A 21,189-nucleotide genomic window follows, 5' to 3' on the forward strand; every position below is an offset into this window, starting at 1 on the left:
TCAGAAAAGTCGCACAATAACAGCGGAATCTGTGCTAAACAGCAGGAAAAGCTGCCAGTCTGCTGGCTGAGATAGCTGACTTTTTTATTGTTTGGAGGAATGGTCACATGGGCTTTCTGCAAGGAAACCAGTCATTTCTGCCACTGAACACGCAAATAATGCTGTTTCTAAAAGGGGAGATGGGCAGACTCGCCCACACACCTCCTGTTAAGTGGCAGCTCACAGTAGTCTACTGTAGGCATGTATCCATCCATCCATGTGTCTCTCTCTCTCAGAGAAGATGAAGGGACATGTCATGAGTGAGCCTCTTACTTTTAAATAGATTCGTCAACAGATGAAGAGACCAAATAAATCTGAAAGAGAGGCTGAAGACTTGACACAGCAGGAGATCCAGGCACTTTGCCAAAGGAAGTCTCGCTGTTCAGAGCTAAAACCGCTCTTTGATAGCCAGCTTATTGCTGTAATGCACAAACAGAATTAAAAGATTCTTTAAATCTTTCAAATAATTTGTGTAGGCCTTACCCCCCACCCCAAAAAAAAAAAATGTTTGTATTTGTGCACCGCTAGGCTAAATTCCTCATTGCAAGACGACTCACTCCTGTGAGAGTTTATTTTATTATTTTAAACTCGCTGTTTGGTCCTCATCTACCACACTTTCTTTTATGTGATTCTATCCCCTGCGGACACATTTGCTCGGGGGCTGCAGGTTTTCTTGGACAGGACACTTATTTCTGGCTTACACGGGTTGGCAATGATGTCACCAGTACTTCCTCATCCCCCCGGCTTGGGTCAAATTTAGCTCCAGAGATTCTCCTGAGTTTTTCCTGTTGTTCAACATGTGAAGTGGAGACTAATTGTGTGTGTGTGTGTGTGTGTGTGTGTGTGTGTGTGTGTGTGTGTGTGTGTGTGTGTGTGGTAGAAGTCTGTCGCATCCCTAGCCTAAATACAATAGTGCTTCTCTGGATGACAGATGCTGCTTAACCTGCCCTGACCCAGGGAGTTGTGATGGCTCAGCTGAGTGACAGGCCCATAGGACACACTGAGGCTCTGCTCCTCACTCCCTGAACTGCACAGGACGCCGTACCCCCCAACAGGGGAAGGAACTGTCTCTTTGGGCGGCCCCCACTGTAATGTATGTCTATCTGAGGAAAAGCTTAACACTATGAATTAAGGGTAAAAGAGGGCACTTGCTTCTGCTATCTTGTCCTACTGAGTAAAATATTGAGACAAATTGAGTACTAAATCACAGCGGAGAAGTGTGGTAATGTGACAGTGCTTGAAAGCCTGTAGACTGTCCATTGTCATGAAGTCGCCTCAGCAGCAGTCGCTCTGGGCTGCATTTATCATCACTAGGGACTGAGGAGGAAATAAAACGTGCTATTGGTTTGTCATGCTGTCTCTGTCTTGGAGAGAACAGTTAGACGATGCGAGCAGGAATCTTATGGCAAAGTTATTACCATTACAGTCAAATCTAACAATATCTGGATATTTTTCCTTGTGTTGAGTTGCTTGGGCTGTTTGTGGGGATTTGTGATACATGATGGCTTTTATCGGATGAGAATAAATATTAATCTTGGTTTTTCAAAAGGCCTAAACAGAACGGTGATATGTACACACTTCCAGGCTTGTTTTGGCTAAATTCTTAAGATGCTACTTCCAGATGGCTTCCAGATATGGAGGTGGTCCATCGGCAAGGTGATGCAGAGAGAAAGTGGAATTGTGTTGAAGCAGCACACTGCACAAACTAAACAGACTTGAGCGCATCTCAACATTTTGAGATTCTTCTCTTTTCTCCTCTACCTGCAACTGCTTTACTCCATGCCTGCCTCACCACTCTGAGCTTCTGATCACTCAGCTGCAAGAAGTCCATGTCCCTGCCTCGTCCTGGTGGGTTTCTGGGTCAGCCTTTACATTCAAGACCCTCTCCTCCTGGTACAAGAGTGGACATTCTATTTGCCGGATAACTATGCTGGCTATTTAGCACTTAGAGCTTTTTCTCCGTCCATAACTAGAAAAGACAACTTATAGATTCTGAGATCACGGCAACAAATTCAAGACTTAATTGTGAACTGCATATGCATTCCATTTAAGCTCAAATAAATCAATTATGACTCCGACATAATGACCACTTTAAATCATTATTTTCTCTAAAAGTGATTGTGCTTCACTATAATCTTGTTGCTTTTTTCAATTGCCAGAAAGCCCAAAAATAATTCAAAGTCGTGTGTTTCATTTGTCTTACATGTTAAACTGCTGTAATACTTGGATTTTGTTACAATATATTATCAGATTTGCTCTGCATTTCACCGCTGGGGTACTTTTGCATCATTTTACATTATTCATTTATCAAAGTATATTCCCTCCTTTTCTTCAGGTTTATGGCACTTTCAAATATAGCATTTTGCGTGTACTTCATTTATGTAAAACTGTTCCCTGAAAGCTTCTGCTTGAGCAATTTCCTCCCACTCTCTCAGAAGCACACCGCTAGGTGGCACTGTGTCTGTTTGGTAAAAGCCCTTCTGGTTCCCCCAACAGGCGCAGAACCGACTGCCACCAAATTCTCCTCCAGTTCATAATGTCGGGAAAGGATCGTCTGCTTCTCCCCTCTCACCGAAGAAAATATTCATACAGATGAGTGAAGGCAGGTTTTGTTCATGAACTATAGCCGCTAGTGACCTTATCCTTTATTTGTAATATTTAGAATCCTCTGAAACGTAAAGAAGGAATGACACCCCAATGGCACGCTTGGATTTTTAGGGGAAAAAAAGTTCTTTAACACAAATTTCTTTTTGATAAGCGGTGAATAGTGTGGAAATCAGAGGGAACGTGACCATGTCAAAATCTCTACGTACTCTACAGTCCAGGAGATCTGAAAACAAGGAAAACAAAAAGCAAAAGGGAAGCAAATTACAGTTGACTTAAACACAATAGAAACACTTTCTGGGCTGCATAACATTCGACACATTCCTGAATAAACCTATAGCACAAAACTGAAATATACCAGGAGGCTATTTGCAAAATATTATCAGGGTATTAGGGCAGTGCTGACTGTCCTAACTGGGCCCTTTGTGTCGGATGAGCAAGGCTGTTTTAAATGATTTCATGTCTTATCTTAGGATGTGGCAGCACTTAACCCCACACAGATAACCTATGCATTTGTATGCCTGCAGCTAATTAACCTTTGAAATGAGTTATCCCAATCTGGCACTGCAAAAAAAAAAAAAAAAAAAGCTTTATTTTAAAGACTGTAAAAGTAAGAGAATGTTATTGATTATCGGAACCGTGGCCCAATATCATCCACTTGATTTAGTTCAGATGGTCTTTTAAGGAGGATTTTTCCCGTTGGGACACAGTTTCACACGCAGTATGCTACAGCGGGGATTTTGATTGGCCACAAAAGTATGACAGCGACAACTTTATTATTCTGGTCTGGTTTAGGCCTTTTCCCTTTAACATCAAATTCAGCTCCTATCTGTCTCTGCCTTATAAATCGATCTGCTGAGGCCAGTACCAGGCGCTGTGATGTTTCTGCATAGATTTCAGGTTTCAGATTCTGACATGTCACCCGCAGCTCCCCACACGTGAGATGAAAAGAAAAAGAAAAAATCCAGCTTGTGGCATCAGTATTGGTAATTCGTGATATAATTTCAAACGTTTTTTTTCTTACTATTAAAACAAATAAATTGCTGGTTGCATGTTTAATTGTTTTACAGCTTTTTGGTTTAACCATCCATGTTTCATCAAATGATCAATAACCGCCTTATGTGTTGTTGAAAACATGAAGACGAAGCTTGCCTGTGCATAAATCGCTGCGTAAAGGAATTCAAATGAGTTTAGTTAAATGTTGAGTTCTGACACATGATACCACACAGAAACGTGTAGAATTTCATTTCAAGCAATTGAAGGCTTGAGACTGATAGGATTTTTTTTCTTTACCTAACGTTATCTGGGCTACAAATCTGCGAGTGCTATAGCGATTAAAAATATAATTTCTTTTACAGTGTTTTTATCAGCGGGATTACATCTACTTCCAATCCGATACTCGGTTTTGGACATAACTACTTTTAAGTGAAAGCCATTTCTAAAATCTGATTTACACACAAGAGTTTATAATCTCATTGACTCTATGGACCACCTTAACAGCCTTTGTCCCGCCCCTGAGGTTCGTCTCGTCGATGTGATTGGCTGAGACCTTTTGGATGGAAGTGGCTGCAGAAATGCAAAACTTGTTGCTGGCTCGTCTGGACGCGTTGATCTCACACAGCGCCAAGCAGTAGAGTGGAGTGTGAGTGTGTCTGCGTCTCGCTCCCAAGCGCGCTCAGACCACACCAGACAGGAGTCGTTAAACGGAGGAACGGAACGCACAGAGAGGACATAAGGCACGGTGCTTCTCTATGAGACGCATGACCAGCAGCGACTGAAGGATGCTGTCAAGCCGCTCGGTGGTTGTGGAGTGCGGGTAGTGCATGCAGCGCTTCTCCGGATTTGGTTTCTCTAAAAGAGACGCTCCGGCTCTCTGGTGCCTGGGTTGGAGAGCCGTGCTTGTGGACTTTGCAGCACGCTGGACTTTTTGCTTCGTTCCTGCTCAGCCGGTTTAAAATAATTCAAGGACATCATTGGGCAGAATTAATACAAAGTCAGATTTTCTTCTTTCAAACCCACAGAGGCAGGTTTGCCAACACGGCTCCAAATAGTCTTTCCCCCTTTATTATTTCCAGTATGGGACCTTATTTTAAAAAGTCATTATGGAACATTTGATGTGGAGCTGGAATAAAGAATTAGATTAGAGAAACCCCTTTTATATTCCCCGATTGATCTCGAATCGTTTGCGCTTTTCTTTTAGTTTGTTAGACATAGGATTTTGTTTCACGTTCGTCCCGAAGAAATGCGCATCGTAGAAAAAGCTTTGGAATGTCATAGTTCATTAGTGTAGCAAATTTAAAAGCAGTATTTGATTTTAGTTTAATGATAAAAAGATTTTTAAAAAAAAACATCAGTAGCCACTCGCAGGCATTCATGCGCGAACAGACGCACAGTTTACGTGCGTATTTGGACTCAGTCTGTACCCCCTGCGCTCCGCGTCCTTGGAGAAGTTAAAAAACAACTCCCTATTGATTCACAGAAATTAAAACTTATTGGGTGAGTTTTATTGTTTAAAGTATACTAAGCATATTAATCATTGGAGTGACACAAACATTTGAACAGTTGTTGTGTATCATTTTTTCCCTTTTGCTTTTGGGGACAGACGGAAAAATACACAGTGTGCCGATGTCTGGCAAACTAGCCGTCATGTGGGATTGATTGCAGGGGAGTATGTTTGGGCTGGAGCAGTTTGGTTCTCAAATTAATAGCAGAAACCCTGGCCAGTCAGAGAGAAACATAAACCAACAGAGACTGAACATGGGCTCCCATTATAAAAGCCCAGGCTTTCATGCTGGAGGCCCGACTGGAGCTGTGGAGCCCGGCATGGGCCCTATGAACGAGCCGCAAATGCTCGGGCTCAATATGGGCATGAACGGGGAGCCGTACGGAGGATTTCACCCGCGGGGACACCCAGACATGCATGCAGGCAGCGGACTGCAGCAGCAACAGCAGCAAGGACCCATGCATGGATTTTTTAACAACCAACAACCTCATCAAGGACATCCACACGGCCATCAACCTCATCCCCACCAACATCACCCTCACTTCAGTGGGAATTTTGGAGGCCCAGAGCCAGGGTCATCATGCCTACACGGTGGCAGGCTAATGGGCTACAACAACAATGGCATGGGACCACAGCAGGGCTTTGGAGAAGGATTTGATCCTCTTGCTGAGGGACAAGCAGGGGAGGGCTTTCCACAGCAGCAGCAGCAGCGGCCTAGTAACATACCTGACTTTCAGCATCATGGACCTCCCAGTGGCAACCATGCTGTCCCTGCTCCCTGTCTCCCTCTGGACCAGTCACCCAACAGAGCAGCATCCTTCCATGGTCTTCCTTCTTCGTCATCCAACTCATCAGATTCTCATGGTTTGGAGCCTCGACGGATGCCCAACCAGGGAGCTGTGGAAGGATTAGAGTACAACTTCCCAAATGAGCCTCCATCTGGACATTTTGATGTACCTGTATTTTCCCCATCAGAATCAGAATCTCAGTTACCACATTTTGGGCCAGGAAGGCCAGTTCCCAGTGGGAATTTCCCAGGGAACCCTGGCATGCCACGGACACCAGGTATACAGGGCATGTCTAAGGGTCACCAACCACCACCACAACCCCAGCAGCCTCAGCACGGAGTGTTTTTTGAACGTTTTGGAAATGTCCGGAAGATGCCTGTGGGAATGGAGCCGGGGGTCAATTCAAGGCATCCCCTCATGCAACAACAGCAGGCTAGTTTGATAGCCAGACAGAACTCGTGCCCCCCTGGCCTCCCTCGACCCCCTCAGGCTGAGCCCGGCTCCACTAACCCCAACATTCTGGATGGAGGGGTCATGATGCCTGGCCAACACAACCAGTTTGAATATCCCATTCACAGACTGGAAAATAGGGGTTTGCACCCCTATGGGGACCCCATGTTTAATATGCAACAGCCAGCTCCGCCTCCCACCCAACAGCCCCCAAATCAGAGGCTGCAACACTTTGACTCTCCTTATATGAACATGGCAAAAAGGCCCAGATTTGATTTTCCAAATTCACACAGTGGTGAGGGTTGGTGTGGCAGTATTGAAAATCACCTTTCTCCCTCTGCCTACCCTGGCCTCCCTGGAGAGTTCACCCCACCTGTGAATGAAAGTTTTCCACCAGGTCCCCTGCAGCACCCAGGGCCTGAGCCACAGTCTCTGCAGCAGCGTCAGAATGCAGCCATGATGATAAAACAGATGGCCTCTCGCAACCAGCAGCAGAGGATGAGGCAGCCGAGTCTACAGCAGTTGGGTCACCATGGTGATGTACCTCCTGGTCCAATGGCTCATGGGGGCCCAGTTGGGAGCATGCCTCAGCCTAATTTTGACAGGGAGAATGGTGGCAGGATGCCCAACATTGATGGACAAAATCCTCATGTACCTCAGGAGAACTCCTGGTTTCAGGGGTCCCACCCACCAGGAGAGATGATGTCACGGCGTATGGGTGGAGCAGGGAATGAGTCAGGGCCTCATGACATGGGGCTACAGCAGAATGGGGCTGGGATGATGTTTAGGCCAGGCATCGGTATGCAGGAGCCCATGAGAATAGCAGGAGATGGACATGTGCAGACCCTTCATTCCCCTGGTATGCACTCACAGTTTACTGGCAACATGGGCAACGTTTCACAAATGCAGTCTCCAGGAGCAGGACATCCAAATGCACCAGCAGAAAGGAGGCCAGCTGATTTCCCTGCACCTCCAATGGGAGCACAGCCACCGTTTCCCTATGGGGGGGCTAATCGCCAGGGGCCGGCCCACAGTGCTCCTCAGGGTGTTAGCACCTCACCAGGGAGCTACCCTCCTCAGTCTGAGTTTCCCTCAGGCCAGCGGTCGTCTGTCAGTAAGCTTGGAGCTCTGTCCCTCGGGAACTTCACCAAAACCAGCGCTAAAGACAGTGTTTTTGGACAGAGCTGCTTAGCAGCCCTGTCCACGGCCTGCCAGAACATGATAGCCAGCCTAGGGGCCCCAAATCTTAATGTAACATTCAACAAGAAGAACCAAAATGAGGGCAAGCGAAAACTAAGTCAAACAGAGCAGGACATTAATAGCAGCACATCTAATGGGACTGGCAGTGCTGGTGCTGAATATTTTCAGAGCAGCACTTCCCAGAACAGCCAGATGCCTGGCACTGGGAATAGCAACGCTAAACCTGCAAGTCAAAGCCAGACGGTGCAGGGGGAAGCCAGTGCCCTCTCCCCAAACTACAACATGGACGCTACCCCGTGCAGTGAGGGGAAGGCAACAACAGGGAGTGGGAGAGGGAGAGGGAGGAGAAAAAGAGACAGTGGACATGTGAGCCCTGGCATTTTTTTTTCCTCTGATAATGGTAACCCTGTTGTAAGTCCAGGCCAGCATACCCCCTCAGCTGGCGTTGGGGAGAGGGGTGGGGGCACACCCCACGAGAAACACCTCCAGTCACCTTCTTGGGGAAAAGGAGGTGACCTAATGTTGGGGGACCAGGCTGACCTTATGTCTTCTTTAGACAGTGGCATTCAAAGTGTTGCTGCCAAATCTGACAGCAGCTCACCAAGAGTGGACTTTCCTGACGATGTCAGCACCCACTATGGAAACGAGGATGAGGTGTCGTCCAGCTCAGATGCAGGAGGGGCGTCTGCCCCCAAGCCCAATCGCAGCCCTATGATCACCGGCTCACCGAAAATGCAGAGAGGTGATCATGGGTTAATAAATGGACAGAAGCCCGTTGGCATGGGCATTAACAATCATACTACCTCGACACCAGATAACTATGGACTGAATGCTGGTGTGGGCACAGGGGCCAGTGGGGTAAGCCACCCAGGAACGCCTGGAGTGGAGCAGGTACGCACTCCATCCAGCACCTCTGGCCAGGAAGAAATCCATCCTCTGGAGATTCTGCAGGCCCAGATTCAGCTGCAGCGACAACAGTTCAGTATCTCTGAAGACCAGCCCCTGGCCATGAAGAATGGCAAAAAGAATGGCGACTGTCCCACACAGAACGGAGACAATGAGCTGGCAAGCTGCAGCCCGGATGCTGGGAAGGGCTCAATGGGCACTATTGACCTTGACACCCTCATGGCAGAGCAGCACGCCACCTGGTACGTGCCCAGTGACAAGGCCATGATGGACGGGTCAGAGGACGACAAAGCCATGGGACCCTGGGAAAAAAGTAAAAGCCAAAACAACAGTAAAGAAGGTAAATGACTTTCCTCCCTTTTTTGTCACTTTTTTCTCTCACAAGCATCGACCGATAAATTCTGCTTCGAAAATTAGCACATTTTATTATTGAAAGGCTGTTCAGCTTTACAGAAATGCAATGTAACAATACCCACATTATATATAAAATGCCCCTGATGAAGCTGATAGTAGAGAACCTTTTTGTGCAGGCAGAAAGCATTGTCTCTGTTTCACACTGATCTCTGAATTTAACAGGTTCAGCTCTAAAAGAAAAGAAAAAAACTGACTGCACCATTCAGGTTGTTTTTTATGAAGAATAAAATGATTTATGTGGCTTGTTCTATTGTTAACTATAAAATGATATAGGGGAATGTAAAAAATTTAAAAAAAATTCAATGTTAATAACTAAAGTTAATGTTGCACTTTACTTGCAAAGTGTTACAGGCTTTTTCATTGTAGCCTACAGGCACTTCAAAAGAACAGCTGAAGAAAAGTAAACATTTCCTGTGGATCTTTATCTGGGTTTTCAGGGTGAACAACTATTTTGAGAAGATTAATAGCTTTCTGAGGATATGGTCGCACAGCGGGGTTTCCCTCCCCTTGTTACGTGTTTGTTTTTGTCATTACGAGCAGAAGAAAGTGGATTGATTTTTAGATTGGCTGGACAGGAGTTCAAGGATTACTTATCACGGTGAAATTATTCTGTCACGCATTGTACTTTTGTTTAACTTGGGAAATAATTAATATGTTAAGAAATTACGATGAAATTTAGCTGATACTACTACTTTAGAATTATTTCAAAATAACTATCAACCTCAGTTGGGTTCGAATATATTTGGAGGTATATTAATTCTTTGCATTAGAGGGCTTCTTAAAGAAATTGGAAACATCATTTGTCTCAAAGGTACATGAGTAGTTTTTCAACAAGAAGAGATATTAATGTAATTTGCAGCGGCGGGTTCATGGACACTATTTTTATCGCAATGTTTTTTTGGCGGCCCAAATCAAAATGCAGATTGATTTTCCCGGCGATAAATTCTTACTCTCCTCTTCTTCTTCGTCTTCATCTTACAGTAATAATAAAATTGTTAATAATATTGATAATAATAATAACGGTAATATTAATAATAACAATAATGATTGGAGGCTATTTAGTTATTTCTATTTATTACATAGTCGTCGATTGGATTTTATTCAGTGTTATGGTCATAAAAAAAAAAAAGTGTAATGCATATTGACTACAAATTTGACCAAGATGTTTTTTAAAGGTATATTTTATTTATTCATCTATTTTTGGGGAAGTTTTCTTCTTGTATGTGCTTTTTTCTTTTATGTCGAAATCGTTGCTCCGCACACTCAGAGACACGCGCACACTCGCACACGCACACACCCACACCCATATACAACCAATCTTAAAGTCATCCCGTGTAATCTTTAAGTTAACGAAAGGCCCATGAAACTCACGATGTATAACCATCTGATAGACAGCCATAACTGAGCAGAGCACCTTTTCGCGACTCCAGCGCCTCTTTGTTCTGATCAGTGCGGGTGCAGAGAGGTGCGGGGGCGCGCATCGCGCGGACTTTGGCGTTCAGGCACTTTGTTTATACGAGCCTGAGCACCGGGTGTCGGGTTGTAACACTAATGGCATTATGTGGAAAGGGTTGTAAACTTACCATTTAGATCGTTGTGGTGTCCTTTGTCACTGTTCACTTCAGTTATCAAGATCCACTGAAAATATCAGTTTGATCCGGAGTGATTCAAACGAGGACATTTCAAAATGAATACTTTTGATATTAATACTCGTTTGAGTTGAAAGCTCAGCAATACTCAGCACTCAGCCACATTCACTCTGTTGCCTTGCTTGTTTTATTGTCTCAAGAGATGGTTGCACATTTAACATTATTAATTCACAAAACTGAGAACTAACTTAATAGCAGAGCTCTCCTCTCCTCTCCTCTCCTCTCCTCTCCTCTCCTCTCCTCTCCTCTCCTCTCCTCTCCTCTCCTCTCCTCTCCTCATCTCTCAACCCTCCCTGCATGGACACAAGGCATGCAGCTCTGAGGGGATCGATAGCTAGTTAGCACAAATCACGGCTCCTGACAGTTTCTCATTTGAGTGCTTCAGACAGCAAAGATGAAAAAGGGTGGAGGTGTATTTGTGAGGGGAGGGGGATTTTGAGATTGAATCTGATGCCTAGGCTACACAGAGGGAGGCAAAATAACATAATAATTTAAGATAAGTCATAGCCCACAGTGTAGTTCCAGAAGAGCTAACATCCACAGGCTTTTCTCCCTGCAAAGAAATGCCTACATGGACTTACTCAGTCTAGTTTAAAGTCTTCAATCTTGTAAACAAAAATGCGCCACAGGCAATAAAATGCCAGTAACACTAATTTCAAATAAATCAGGGCAGTTCTTTAGCCCATTAATGTTAATGAAATATTACTTGATCAAATAGGGAGATCATTAATAAAGAAGAAATTAATTTATAGAATTACACTGATGGAGGAAATTATTCTTGCCTCTTGTAGTTAAGTTGAAATAACATTTTAATCATCAACACAAGACCCCATCTGCTGTTAAGATATTGTTTACTGTGGAAATACAGGATATGTATTTTTTTTTTTTAGCTTTCTAAAGTTATAGATATGTTATATGTTTATTTCAAGTAGTTTAGTTTTCTGTCCTCAAAAAACTTCCTTTGCCATTGCTGTTTATTTGCCTCATGTTGCTCTCCCAGGAGTGTTGGTGAATCATACAAGGATCATTTTTACTTGTAAACAACTAGCGCTGCTTTTGCATAATAAGTTCAATAATGACAAAATTATATAAACGAGTAGCCTCACACGCAAATGCCTTATTTTTTTTTTACAAATGAAATATAAATGAAAACATAACTGAAAATAAATTCAAGTGGAATTAATTCTAAGCAGCACGTTGTGTCTCTTCATTGAAATTTTTTAAATGTGAGTTGAGTTGTTGTGTAGTTAACTTTTAGCGTGTTTAAATGTGTGATACTCTGTTGCAGGTTTTGTCTTGAGAACTACGTGCTGTGTCAGTGGGTCTTCAGTGAAGTTGTTACTATTTATTTTTACCTCGTAATGTTGAAGAAACTAGGTGATCTGCAGCTGGTGAAGTATTATGCAATTTTGTGCACAGATGGTGCTGATAGCAGAAAGAGTGAAAACTTTTGGAGTCAAGGGGCAGTTTGCTTCCTGCCAGTAGAGTGCATTGTGGCAGTTTCACTGAAATCATGTGAAATAGCTAAATGCCAGATAAATGTGTTGCCTGGTGTGCTCGTCTTAGAAGTTGAGCCGGAGATGCTACAGGAGCAAAGAAGTGTGCTGTGATTGCATTAGGACACTGTGCAGATATTCAATAACTTCCTCTGAATGTTTGAAAGTGTCGACAACTTTTTGATAAGTGTAACGGTGTTTACAGGAACTGTGCTCTCAGTGCTGATGTCTGTTCACTCAGTGCATCCCAGCTCGCCCTCTATAGTCCCTCTGCGCCTGTTTAAAGTGATGCGTGTGGCAGTAATATCCCCCTTTGGACCCCATATTTGGCCTCCTGTCTATGTGACATTGTGTGGCTCAATTTTTTTCACTAGTTGCTAAGAGCCCAAGGCCTGCAGTGTCTGGCGTGCTACGGCATCTCACGCTCCCGTAGAGGCAGCGACTTAAGGTGCACGTCAACTTTCCTTCGCTCAGTGGCAGTGGATATTATTTCTCCTTTTATCAAAAGCTTTTTTTTTTTTTTTACACACTTCCTCTTCCCTTTCTCATCTATATATCTTAGCCAGAAGCTGACTGTTCATTTGGAAACTCATGCACAGTCTTGATAAGAGGCAACCAGCAGGCGTAGGAAGTGATTCGGTTATTTTTATTTTTACTTTTCACTGTTTTCGCGACACACGTCGGTGTGAGTTTTTTTTCTTCTCTATCAGCTCAGTTAAAACACTTTTTCTCGTCACAATTACTAATCAGGCCTTAAACAGCTCTAATAATGATCAAATCTTTGTCACTCTGACTTTGACAGCTTTGAAAAGAAGGAACTTGATTCTTATCGCAATTACTAGAAAGCACGGAATGAGGCATATTGATATTCTACTATAGAACAATCCTGCGAGACTACCTGCCTTTGACATTTCAGTACAACAACAACCCCACAAATCACACTGGTAATTTCTGTTTCCCTTTTTGTAAGAGGGAAGAAAGTGATTGGCACGTGCTTGAATGTGGTAAAAACAGCTCGGGGCAGTCTGTGTTCTTTACCTGTCATTACAAGGTGTTTTATATTGACTTCTTTAACAACACACATTCACAAAGCTTTCACACACCCCTGTACTCCAGTAATGATAATCATTATGATAATCATAGCAATTAGCATTGCTTATATTGTTTTTTTTAGAGTCATAATTCATCCACCAGCCACTACTAGAAGTTGACTTTGTTATTAAAGGGTTCACCACAGAAAAACAGCACCACACTTACACAACTGTCATGAACTCTTAAAAGAATTTCTTTTTCTCTGTCGAGGACAAAGAAAATGGCATAGTGAAGACGCAGAAATTCCATTTCTATAGCATTTGTGTATGTCTGCGTTAGTGGGCATAGTCTGTGACAAAGGGCAGGATTATTGGCACTGGAGCCTGATAGTGTGGATTTGTCAGCTGTAGACATAAAGTTTGATTTATTTAGACTCGGTGTCAGGCTCACGGCTTCAGCCTCCGATCTCAGGTGTCTCACTGGGTGGAACACGCACACTTAATTCTAACGTGTTGAAAATATTTAAGAGTATTTACTCGGAGTGTAAATAGTGCAGGACTGAAAAAAAAAAAAAAAAAGCCTGACTTGTATTTAACGTGTTTGGAATTTAAGTCTCTGTTTATGAGTGTGTGAGCGTTTGTGTTTGTTTATATGTTTCTGGGCTTTTGCGTGACATTGAGCACTAGTGACAGTCAAAGGAAGCCTGTAAAAGAAGCGTGCTACTGACTGATGAAGAGGGGAAAAGACGAAGAAAAGTGTCAAGCCTTTTGCTTTGCTGGATTTTCAACTCTTCAAAATAGATCTTCATCCGGAGTTTTGTTTTTCTCAGGGGAAGGGTGCAAGAATAAAATGGAACTTGTCTCAGCATGTGGGAAATATTCTCCTTGGATTCAGCTGGGAATGGAGAGCCAGATTTGTCTGGGAGAGTGAGGAGATCCAAACCTTCGATTGTGGATGTATGTGGCAAACCTCCAAATGTCCACTGTCATGTTGAGTGACCGCCCCATTGTTTCCAACAAGACCGAAAAGTGCATCATTTTGACACAGGGCCCCTGAAAGCTGTCTCAGGTTCGTATGTTGCTCTGATTCAGGCACAGCTTTTAGAAAGTGCATTTGTGTGTGTGCATGTGTGTGCACGTGTCTTCTTAGAGGTGTGGATGTTGTCACATTGCCAGCAGCGGTTGCTATTTGCCATACAGGTACTCGTCAGACGGCGTTTAATTTGTATTGAGGACTTGACAAATGAGTTATGACACAGGAGCTGTTTCTCCTGGGAGACAGAAGTAAAGACTGATGGAGTACAAGAGAAGGTACGAGAGATGGAAAGAAGTTGGTTTTTCAGAGAACATCTGTAGTTTCGCTCGTGAGGCGAGTGAACGGGTAATAGCTACCATTTGCATTTATGGAAGAGAAAAGAATTCAATACGTTTTTTTTTTCATCGTTGTGTCATACTAAATTTCTATTGTTCTTTCTCGTCTGAGTGACAGTGTTTTAAGCACATATTTAATTATATATCTTTTAAAACATTCCACCTAATAATGTAACGTCTTTACACAAAAAATACATAAAAGACATAATTAATTAATTACATAGATTGAAATAGTTTCTTTTGACATTTACTGCAATGTCTTTGCATTTAGAAGCGCACAAAATTACCCAAGTTAAGTTTTTTTTTTTTTTTTTAAAAAAGCCTCTTTCATGTAGAACCTACTCTCAAAATGTCCTACTTTTATTCGCGGTTGATCTTTTCTGAAAACATGCAGATACAGAAAATCAAACATGCAGCACTGTGCTGAAACAAAATAGAGACAGCGAAGTAGATCAATATGTCACTGACTTGGATGACATGCTGGACAGGTCCTGGACATGGTTGTGAGTTATGTTGGAGGCACTAAATCACTTCCCATGTTCTGATTTGTGTCTGGTTTCCTAAGCACTTCTTGTGGCCAGAGGGGGAGGTGTGCGAGGGGATGAGTTTGAGGGGATGGGAATGCGTGTGTTGTTGGAGAGAAGGTAACAAATGCTGGGGGCCGTGCCTGCCTGGGCAGGTTTTTCTTCTTTTTTTTTTTCCTTCATGTTTCAGGGCAGAGAACAGAGAGGAAATTCAAACCAAAATAACCCCTGTGCCCTTGCCTGAGAAATGTGCCCCCTGCTCCCTCCAGACATCCTCTCTGCTCTGAGGGAAAGGTCACGCTACGGCAGTTGGGTGGAGTTGAGGGGGTGGGGTTGCAGGGGAGCCTCTCATGCCCCCACCCACAGGGCATGGATACCTGGGACAATACAACTACAGTGTGTACTTCATTGAGTATCTTCCGAGCATACCTGCACTTTAGGGAAATTACGAGTTTTTGTGGCTGTCTGAATCACTCAGATTATTCATATCAGGGGAGAATTTGAGGAAACAATTTGAGGGAACCCTTACAGTGTTGTATTTTAGCTGGCCGATTTTCTTTGATTGCCTCCTGTTGCTGGTTATTGCCGGTTTTCTCATCCTCCGTTTTTAAAATCCAAACTTTTCTCTATAGATTGTAACGGGTGTTTTGTGCTGACAAAGCCGAGTCCTCTCCCAAGACCAGAGCAGTAGTTGTTATGTGAAAGGAATCTGACCTGATGTCACACACTGTCATAGGAGTGAAGGCCTTTGGGTGTTTTTGTCAGTGAGCGGCGCAATCTGATTGGTCTGGTTTGTGTTCAGAGAGGGTGGGGTCGTGCCCTCAGGAGCCTGAGGTTAAAGGTGAAGTGTCGTCATGGAAGTATAGTGCTTGGGATAGAAAGGGCAGAGGCTGGCCGCATGAGACGCTGGGGCCTGGGAAATCAGTGTGACGGAGGACTCGCACCAAAAAGGAGCTTTGTAAACTCAAACCCTCTGACGCACATTTTATTTTCTTCTTCCCTCATTCAGTTCAGCCTTTTTTTTTTCTTTTTTCTTTTTTGCAACACTCATTTAAAAAAAAAGCATTTGCTGTATCTGTGTCAGCCTGAGAGGTTATTGAGATTGAAACTCTGTTGCTGCTTTTAAGATTCATTTAAATATTTATTGCCCGCCATGATACTTATTATTGAACTTGTAGAAAACACGGTCTCTGAGCAGCCTTTGTTTACCTTCCTGTGTTGCTCCGAGTGTGTTGAGTGTGTGCGGTATAACATGTAAACCCGTGTCAGGCCGTCAGCTCCCAGACACATTGGTGTCATCCAGACAACCGGAGCTGTGCGCCGTGCTCCCTGCCTTCATGGCATTCAAGCTCTACTCATCTCTGTAAATCGTTTCTGGCTGTGTCTGTGAAACGGCTTCACAACCCCGACGCTGCGCACACACGTGTGTGCGTGTATGTGTGTGTACGAACATCATCAACAGGCACCAAATAAAAACATATGACACTTGGGGTGAGGGATTCAGTGATAAAAATGCATCACTTTAAATTCAGTATTTATTTAACATGTCTTTAGTAATCTTTTGTGGCTGTAATGTGGTTAAGGATATTAAGGTGTATTTGTGGCTCAGCGCAACAGCCTGCACTGTAGCCGTTTCCATTTTATTAGGCATGTTCTCTCTTGCTGGTTGAAGTTAAGCACATTTCCTTCAGATGACTAGGTCATTATTAAGATATAACCATGGATATGATTTCTACGTCTGTCAGCGAACAACCCTAACCAGATAGGTCTTACTGAAAAAAAATTCTCCTTGTAAAATTTCATGGTGATTTGAGATTTAGACTTGTGTGATTAAGATTTCACACAGTCGTTTACACCTTTGAACAAATCTGCCGGCATGGATAATGCAGACAGTTTAAGTGTAGTGTTCTGATTTTCTCCATAAGATTTACACACCTCGAATCCCGCTGGCTACCAAATAATACTGAGTGATATATCTTTTTGTGGTCAAACATAGGGCTTATTTTACAAGTGATGGAATTAACATATACTCCTAATAGAAAAAAAACAGTTTTGTAACAAATGCCATTCATTGTGACTTAAACAGGAGGCAATACACAGTGTATATCTACCGGATACATATAATCTTTTGATTGTATCTCTTACATTTGTTGGTCAGTAAAACAAAGTCAGTCTTTGTGTGATCTTACACCTGAACATGAATTGTGGGATAATTCAAGCGATAAAATTCAGTGTTTGCATGTGCGCAAAAAGATATAGTGATCATTTTTGATATTTGAGAAATGTGTGCTTTTTGTCAGTGTATCTCTCACCGCTGTCTCTGCATGTAAGCTGAGTAATGTGTCGAGCTGGGCTCGTGTGTGTATTTGTGTCTCTGCATGCACATCCATATGTATGCAGGATTGTGTGTGTGCATGTGTAGCAGCAGCTGAGGGCTGGTGTGAGTATGGCAGCGGCGGCAGTTGTTGGTGTGTTCTGTGTTTTTGGCTGTGTGTGTTGTCAGTTTGCTTTGTGTCAGCAGTGAGCCAGGGGAACGCTTGGCTGCCTATTCAGGCCGGTGCGGACCCTGCTGTGCCCAGCTAGCATGAGCTGCTGGCGGGTGCTTGAGGGCACAGCGCTAGGAAGAGGGAGTGGGGGAGGGGGTGCAACTGGCAGGGGGTGGGGATCAGCCATGCTGAGGTGTATGACTGTACCCTCTGGCAAATGTGAGATCTTGTCACAGCCGCCACCAACACTGCTGTAAATCCTCATCTCCCCCTCACCCACCACACAGACAGCCCCCGCTTACTTCAGGTCCCCGATTCTAGGGAGGAAGATGGAGAGAATTTTACAGAGGCCGGCAGTCACAGAGGCACATGAAACGGAGAACAACAGGAGTCTTGACTGCCTGACCTTTTACCATATCCCCCCACTTTTCCATTCCAGTGGTTGCAGCCTAGACTGACCGGGGGGTGGCCAAACCTGCCTCAGTGCCTGCCTGCCTCTCCTGATTGTGCTACTTGCTTGGTCTTGACTAGCCTGGATTAGCAATCTATTCTCTGGCTGCATTTTGATATTCTAAAACTGTATCTGCTGCAAATCGCAGAATAAAAACTTATTAAGAAGTATTAGTTGAATTTAGCAAATAAGGTGGTGGATCATACATGCATGATGGTGAGCATCACCCACACCGGAGTGTTGTGATGTAGAGCTTCTGTGCCCAGACTGTCGTCTATCACACCTCCCCTCCTCTCTGACACATGTAACTCAGCTTGTCAGAGCTGTTTTCCACCTGTCTCTACACTCAGACACCAACTAGTCCCTGCGCCTCAAAGCTTCTTGTCTATATGGGGCTGTTCTGATTTGTTTCAGCCAACCACACGGTGCAAGGCAGTGATGCATTTTGTGTGCTTAGGGGATGGGAGATTAATCGGATTGATGTAAACGAAGGATCCCTAACATCTTCACACACTTTTTCTTCTGTGCTCAGGGCTTGCTTGGAGGCAAAACCCAAAGCACAGGATGCAGCACTAATGTCATAACACATAGCCCTAGCACTACCTCTAGTTGCTGTGTGTCTCTCTCTCCTTTTTTCATGTTCTGTGTCCTCTTCAAAACTTTTTCTGACTTTGCCTTTTTCACACTCTTGTACTCTGCAGTCTGTGTATCGGTGTGACAAAATGTGACGCCGCACTTTATAGGTATAGTTTACCCTTGCACTTTCTGCCGTCAACGGTCTTCTCCATGGGAAATTGTTTTCATTAAACAAAATCTTTTCCCATATGTGACGCATGCATCTTAAGCATCAGCATTAACTATGTGTGCTTATATTTATGTTTTTGATTTATGTATTTCATATGTGTTATCAACCCGTGTATGGATTTTCCAGAGGCTTTGCACAGACATTTAAAAGGAGGCTTCACCTCTTGATGACACAGGGTCGATACTATGTCATGGTCATTATACCTGTAAATTGGGCCAAGCAGGGTCAAAGGGCAGTTTTCTCAATGACCTTTAACCCACTGATGGATCATGCTGGAGCGTTGCAGATTTGCATGCCTGGTTCGGATCAAAAGAATGCATGTATGTTTGTGTGTGTTTTCACATATTTATATCAGGCAGCGAGGAGGTGGACTGTGAGGAGAGGAAGCTTTGCATACAGTCTCCTATTTGGGTCTTATTGATAGGCGGGTGTTGAATTAATTTCACAGTGCAGATTTAGAGTGGGATGTGAAAATGACACTGGTTTAATTAAACGTGTGTATTAAATGATTAATCTGTATCAGGGAATGCCAGTTGCTTGAAGTTGTTTTCCGTTTCCTCGCCATCTTAATTAACCTTTTCCTCTCTGTGCTTGTCTTCAGAATCAGAGCTCTCCCAGAGTAAGTCTGGAGCTGCGGCACCAGGGGCTGGAGGAGGTGGGAGTAGCGGAGGGAACCACCTACAGTGTCTCTCTGTCCACTGCACTGATGAGTTGGGGGACAGTAAGGGCCGAGGGGGTCCCGTCTCCTCATGGCGCTCTCTCCACTCTGATATCTCAAACCGATTTGGGACGTTTGTGGCTGCGCTAACTTGAACAAGAAGCAGGCCCAGAGGAAGAAGGACAGAGACTCAGAGAGATAGAAGAAGGACAACCTCAGAGACAAAACTGATAATGAGGATGGTGAGGATGATTTGTTGATGAGACAACCATGTTTTCTGTTCAGAGAGAGAGAGATAGACATTTACCCTCATAAATGCAAACATGAACACAGCTCCATATAGACTTAACACACACACACACACACACACACACACACACACACACACACACACACAACTACCATGTTTTCCTTATACTTGCAGTGACATGTAAGAAAACTCCCACACGGCTGGACAATACAGCATGGGCCCGACTCCGTGATGCCCACATCTGGAAAACCTCAAATGATTTTTCTTTTTCCTCATTTTTTTTTCTTTCCTTAAAGAAATTTTTTTTTTTAAATGTTTAAGGAGGGGAACACATAAGCAGAAGAGATACCAGTGGTCATTGGCTTTTATTGTATACCAATGCTTAGAATAGGGATTAGACCTCGACCTTGTGAGTTTTATTCTCTAGCTTATTGCAGTCTTCCTGCTCTCACCTCATTTATGGCTACACCTCTGTCAGTTCGTCATTCTTCCGATGGAGGCAATATCTGCTGCCAAAATTCAAAGTGTCTGAAAACAAACAGTTTTTCTACCCCACAGTTAGATATGGCCTGTTAGATCATTAGAGGAGGCCTGAGCATTGAAAAGCAGAAATGGGAAGAGAGGAAGAGGAGTGATTATGCATGAATGTAACTCAGAAATTCTCTTGTGAACACAAATGTTTCCATCTTTGTAAAAGCAATTTTTGACCTTTATTATTTTCTGCTCTCAGACATAAGACCTGTTGTAATTTTGTTTTGTTTGCATTGCTGAGAATGTCTTTTCCTCATTCTCTTCTCTTTCTTTTCTCTCCTCTGCTACACATCTTGTTAGCTCAGCCGCTTGTATACAATTCAGCCAATGGAAACTAAATAAAAAAAAGAAAAAAAAGGAGGTGAAGGGTTTGTTTAATAAGGGAATTGAAAAAAAAAAGATTATTGGTATTGCACATGTATAATAAGAGAAAATTTGCTGTGTGTTAGGCAATCTTGTAATCTTTAAGTAAAGCTTCTGTTGAATTTGAATTTCTCAAACAATAGATGGAGGACTGTGACGGCAATTTACAAACGGATTTTCGTTTTTTGTTTTCTTTTTTTAATAATATGTAAAGTGCAGTCGTCTGTTTTCCTGCATATTGTATATATCTGTATATGTTTTATTGAGTAACTAAATAACAATAAATATGATGTTAAAGGTGGCTTTTGTGTTTCCTTTTGTTAAAGTTTCAAGCTCTTCAGAATCTGTCAAATCCAAGAACAAAAATATTCCTTTGGTATTCATTGTGCAATATACAACACAGGCCTTCTATTCAAGAAATGTTCAATACTGAAGAATTCTCCGTGCATACCCTCAGGATCATGGTTGTCTACTACATATTCCTAGTGACAGATAAGACAGGGAGGTTTTGACTGATGCACAATACCTGACAAGCCTGCAGGGACTTGTGTAATTTTAAAGCCCAGAGCAGCAACGTAAAAAATTGTTTCTAGGTAGATTTTCTAAGCCAAGATCACAATTCCATTTGCACCCGCTTACACTCTGTGTTACAACTCTGGAACGTAAATGG

At 43.3% G+C, this 21,189-nt stretch overlaps 1 protein-coding gene across 1 annotated transcript; it reads left to right on the top strand.

Moving 5' to 3' along the window:
- Nucleotides 1-4,249: 4,249 nt before the first annotated feature.
- Nucleotides 4,250-20,820, top strand: mn1b (meningioma 1b). The gene is made up of 2 exons (XM_075468610.1): nt 4,250-8,830; nt 19,319-20,820. The coding sequence occupies exons 1-2, from the start codon at nt 5,314-5,316 to the stop codon at nt 19,528-19,530; spliced, it is 3,729 nt and encodes a 1,242-aa protein (XP_075324725.1). The 5' UTR covers nt 4,250-5,313; the 3' UTR covers nt 19,531-20,820.
- The last annotated feature ends 369 nt before the right edge of the window (nt 20,821-21,189 follow it).

This window comes from Odontesthes bonariensis, chromosome 6 (genome assembly GCF_027942865.1).
Source record: "Odontesthes bonariensis isolate fOdoBon6 chromosome 6, fOdoBon6.hap1, whole genome shotgun sequence".
NCBI lineage: Eukaryota > Metazoa > Chordata > Actinopteri > Atheriniformes > Atherinopsidae > Odontesthes > Odontesthes bonariensis.

Bases quoted from the DNA above. Each gene is read 5' to 3' on its own strand.
- mn1b (XM_075468610.1), top strand. From the start codon at position 5,314: ATGTTTGGGCTGGAGCAGTTTGGTTCTCAAATTAATAGCAGAAACCCT. The intron at 8,831-19,318 runs GTAAATGACTTT...GCTTGTCTTCAG, and splicing joins CCAAAACAACAGTAAAGAAG to AATCAGAGCTCTCCCAGAGT.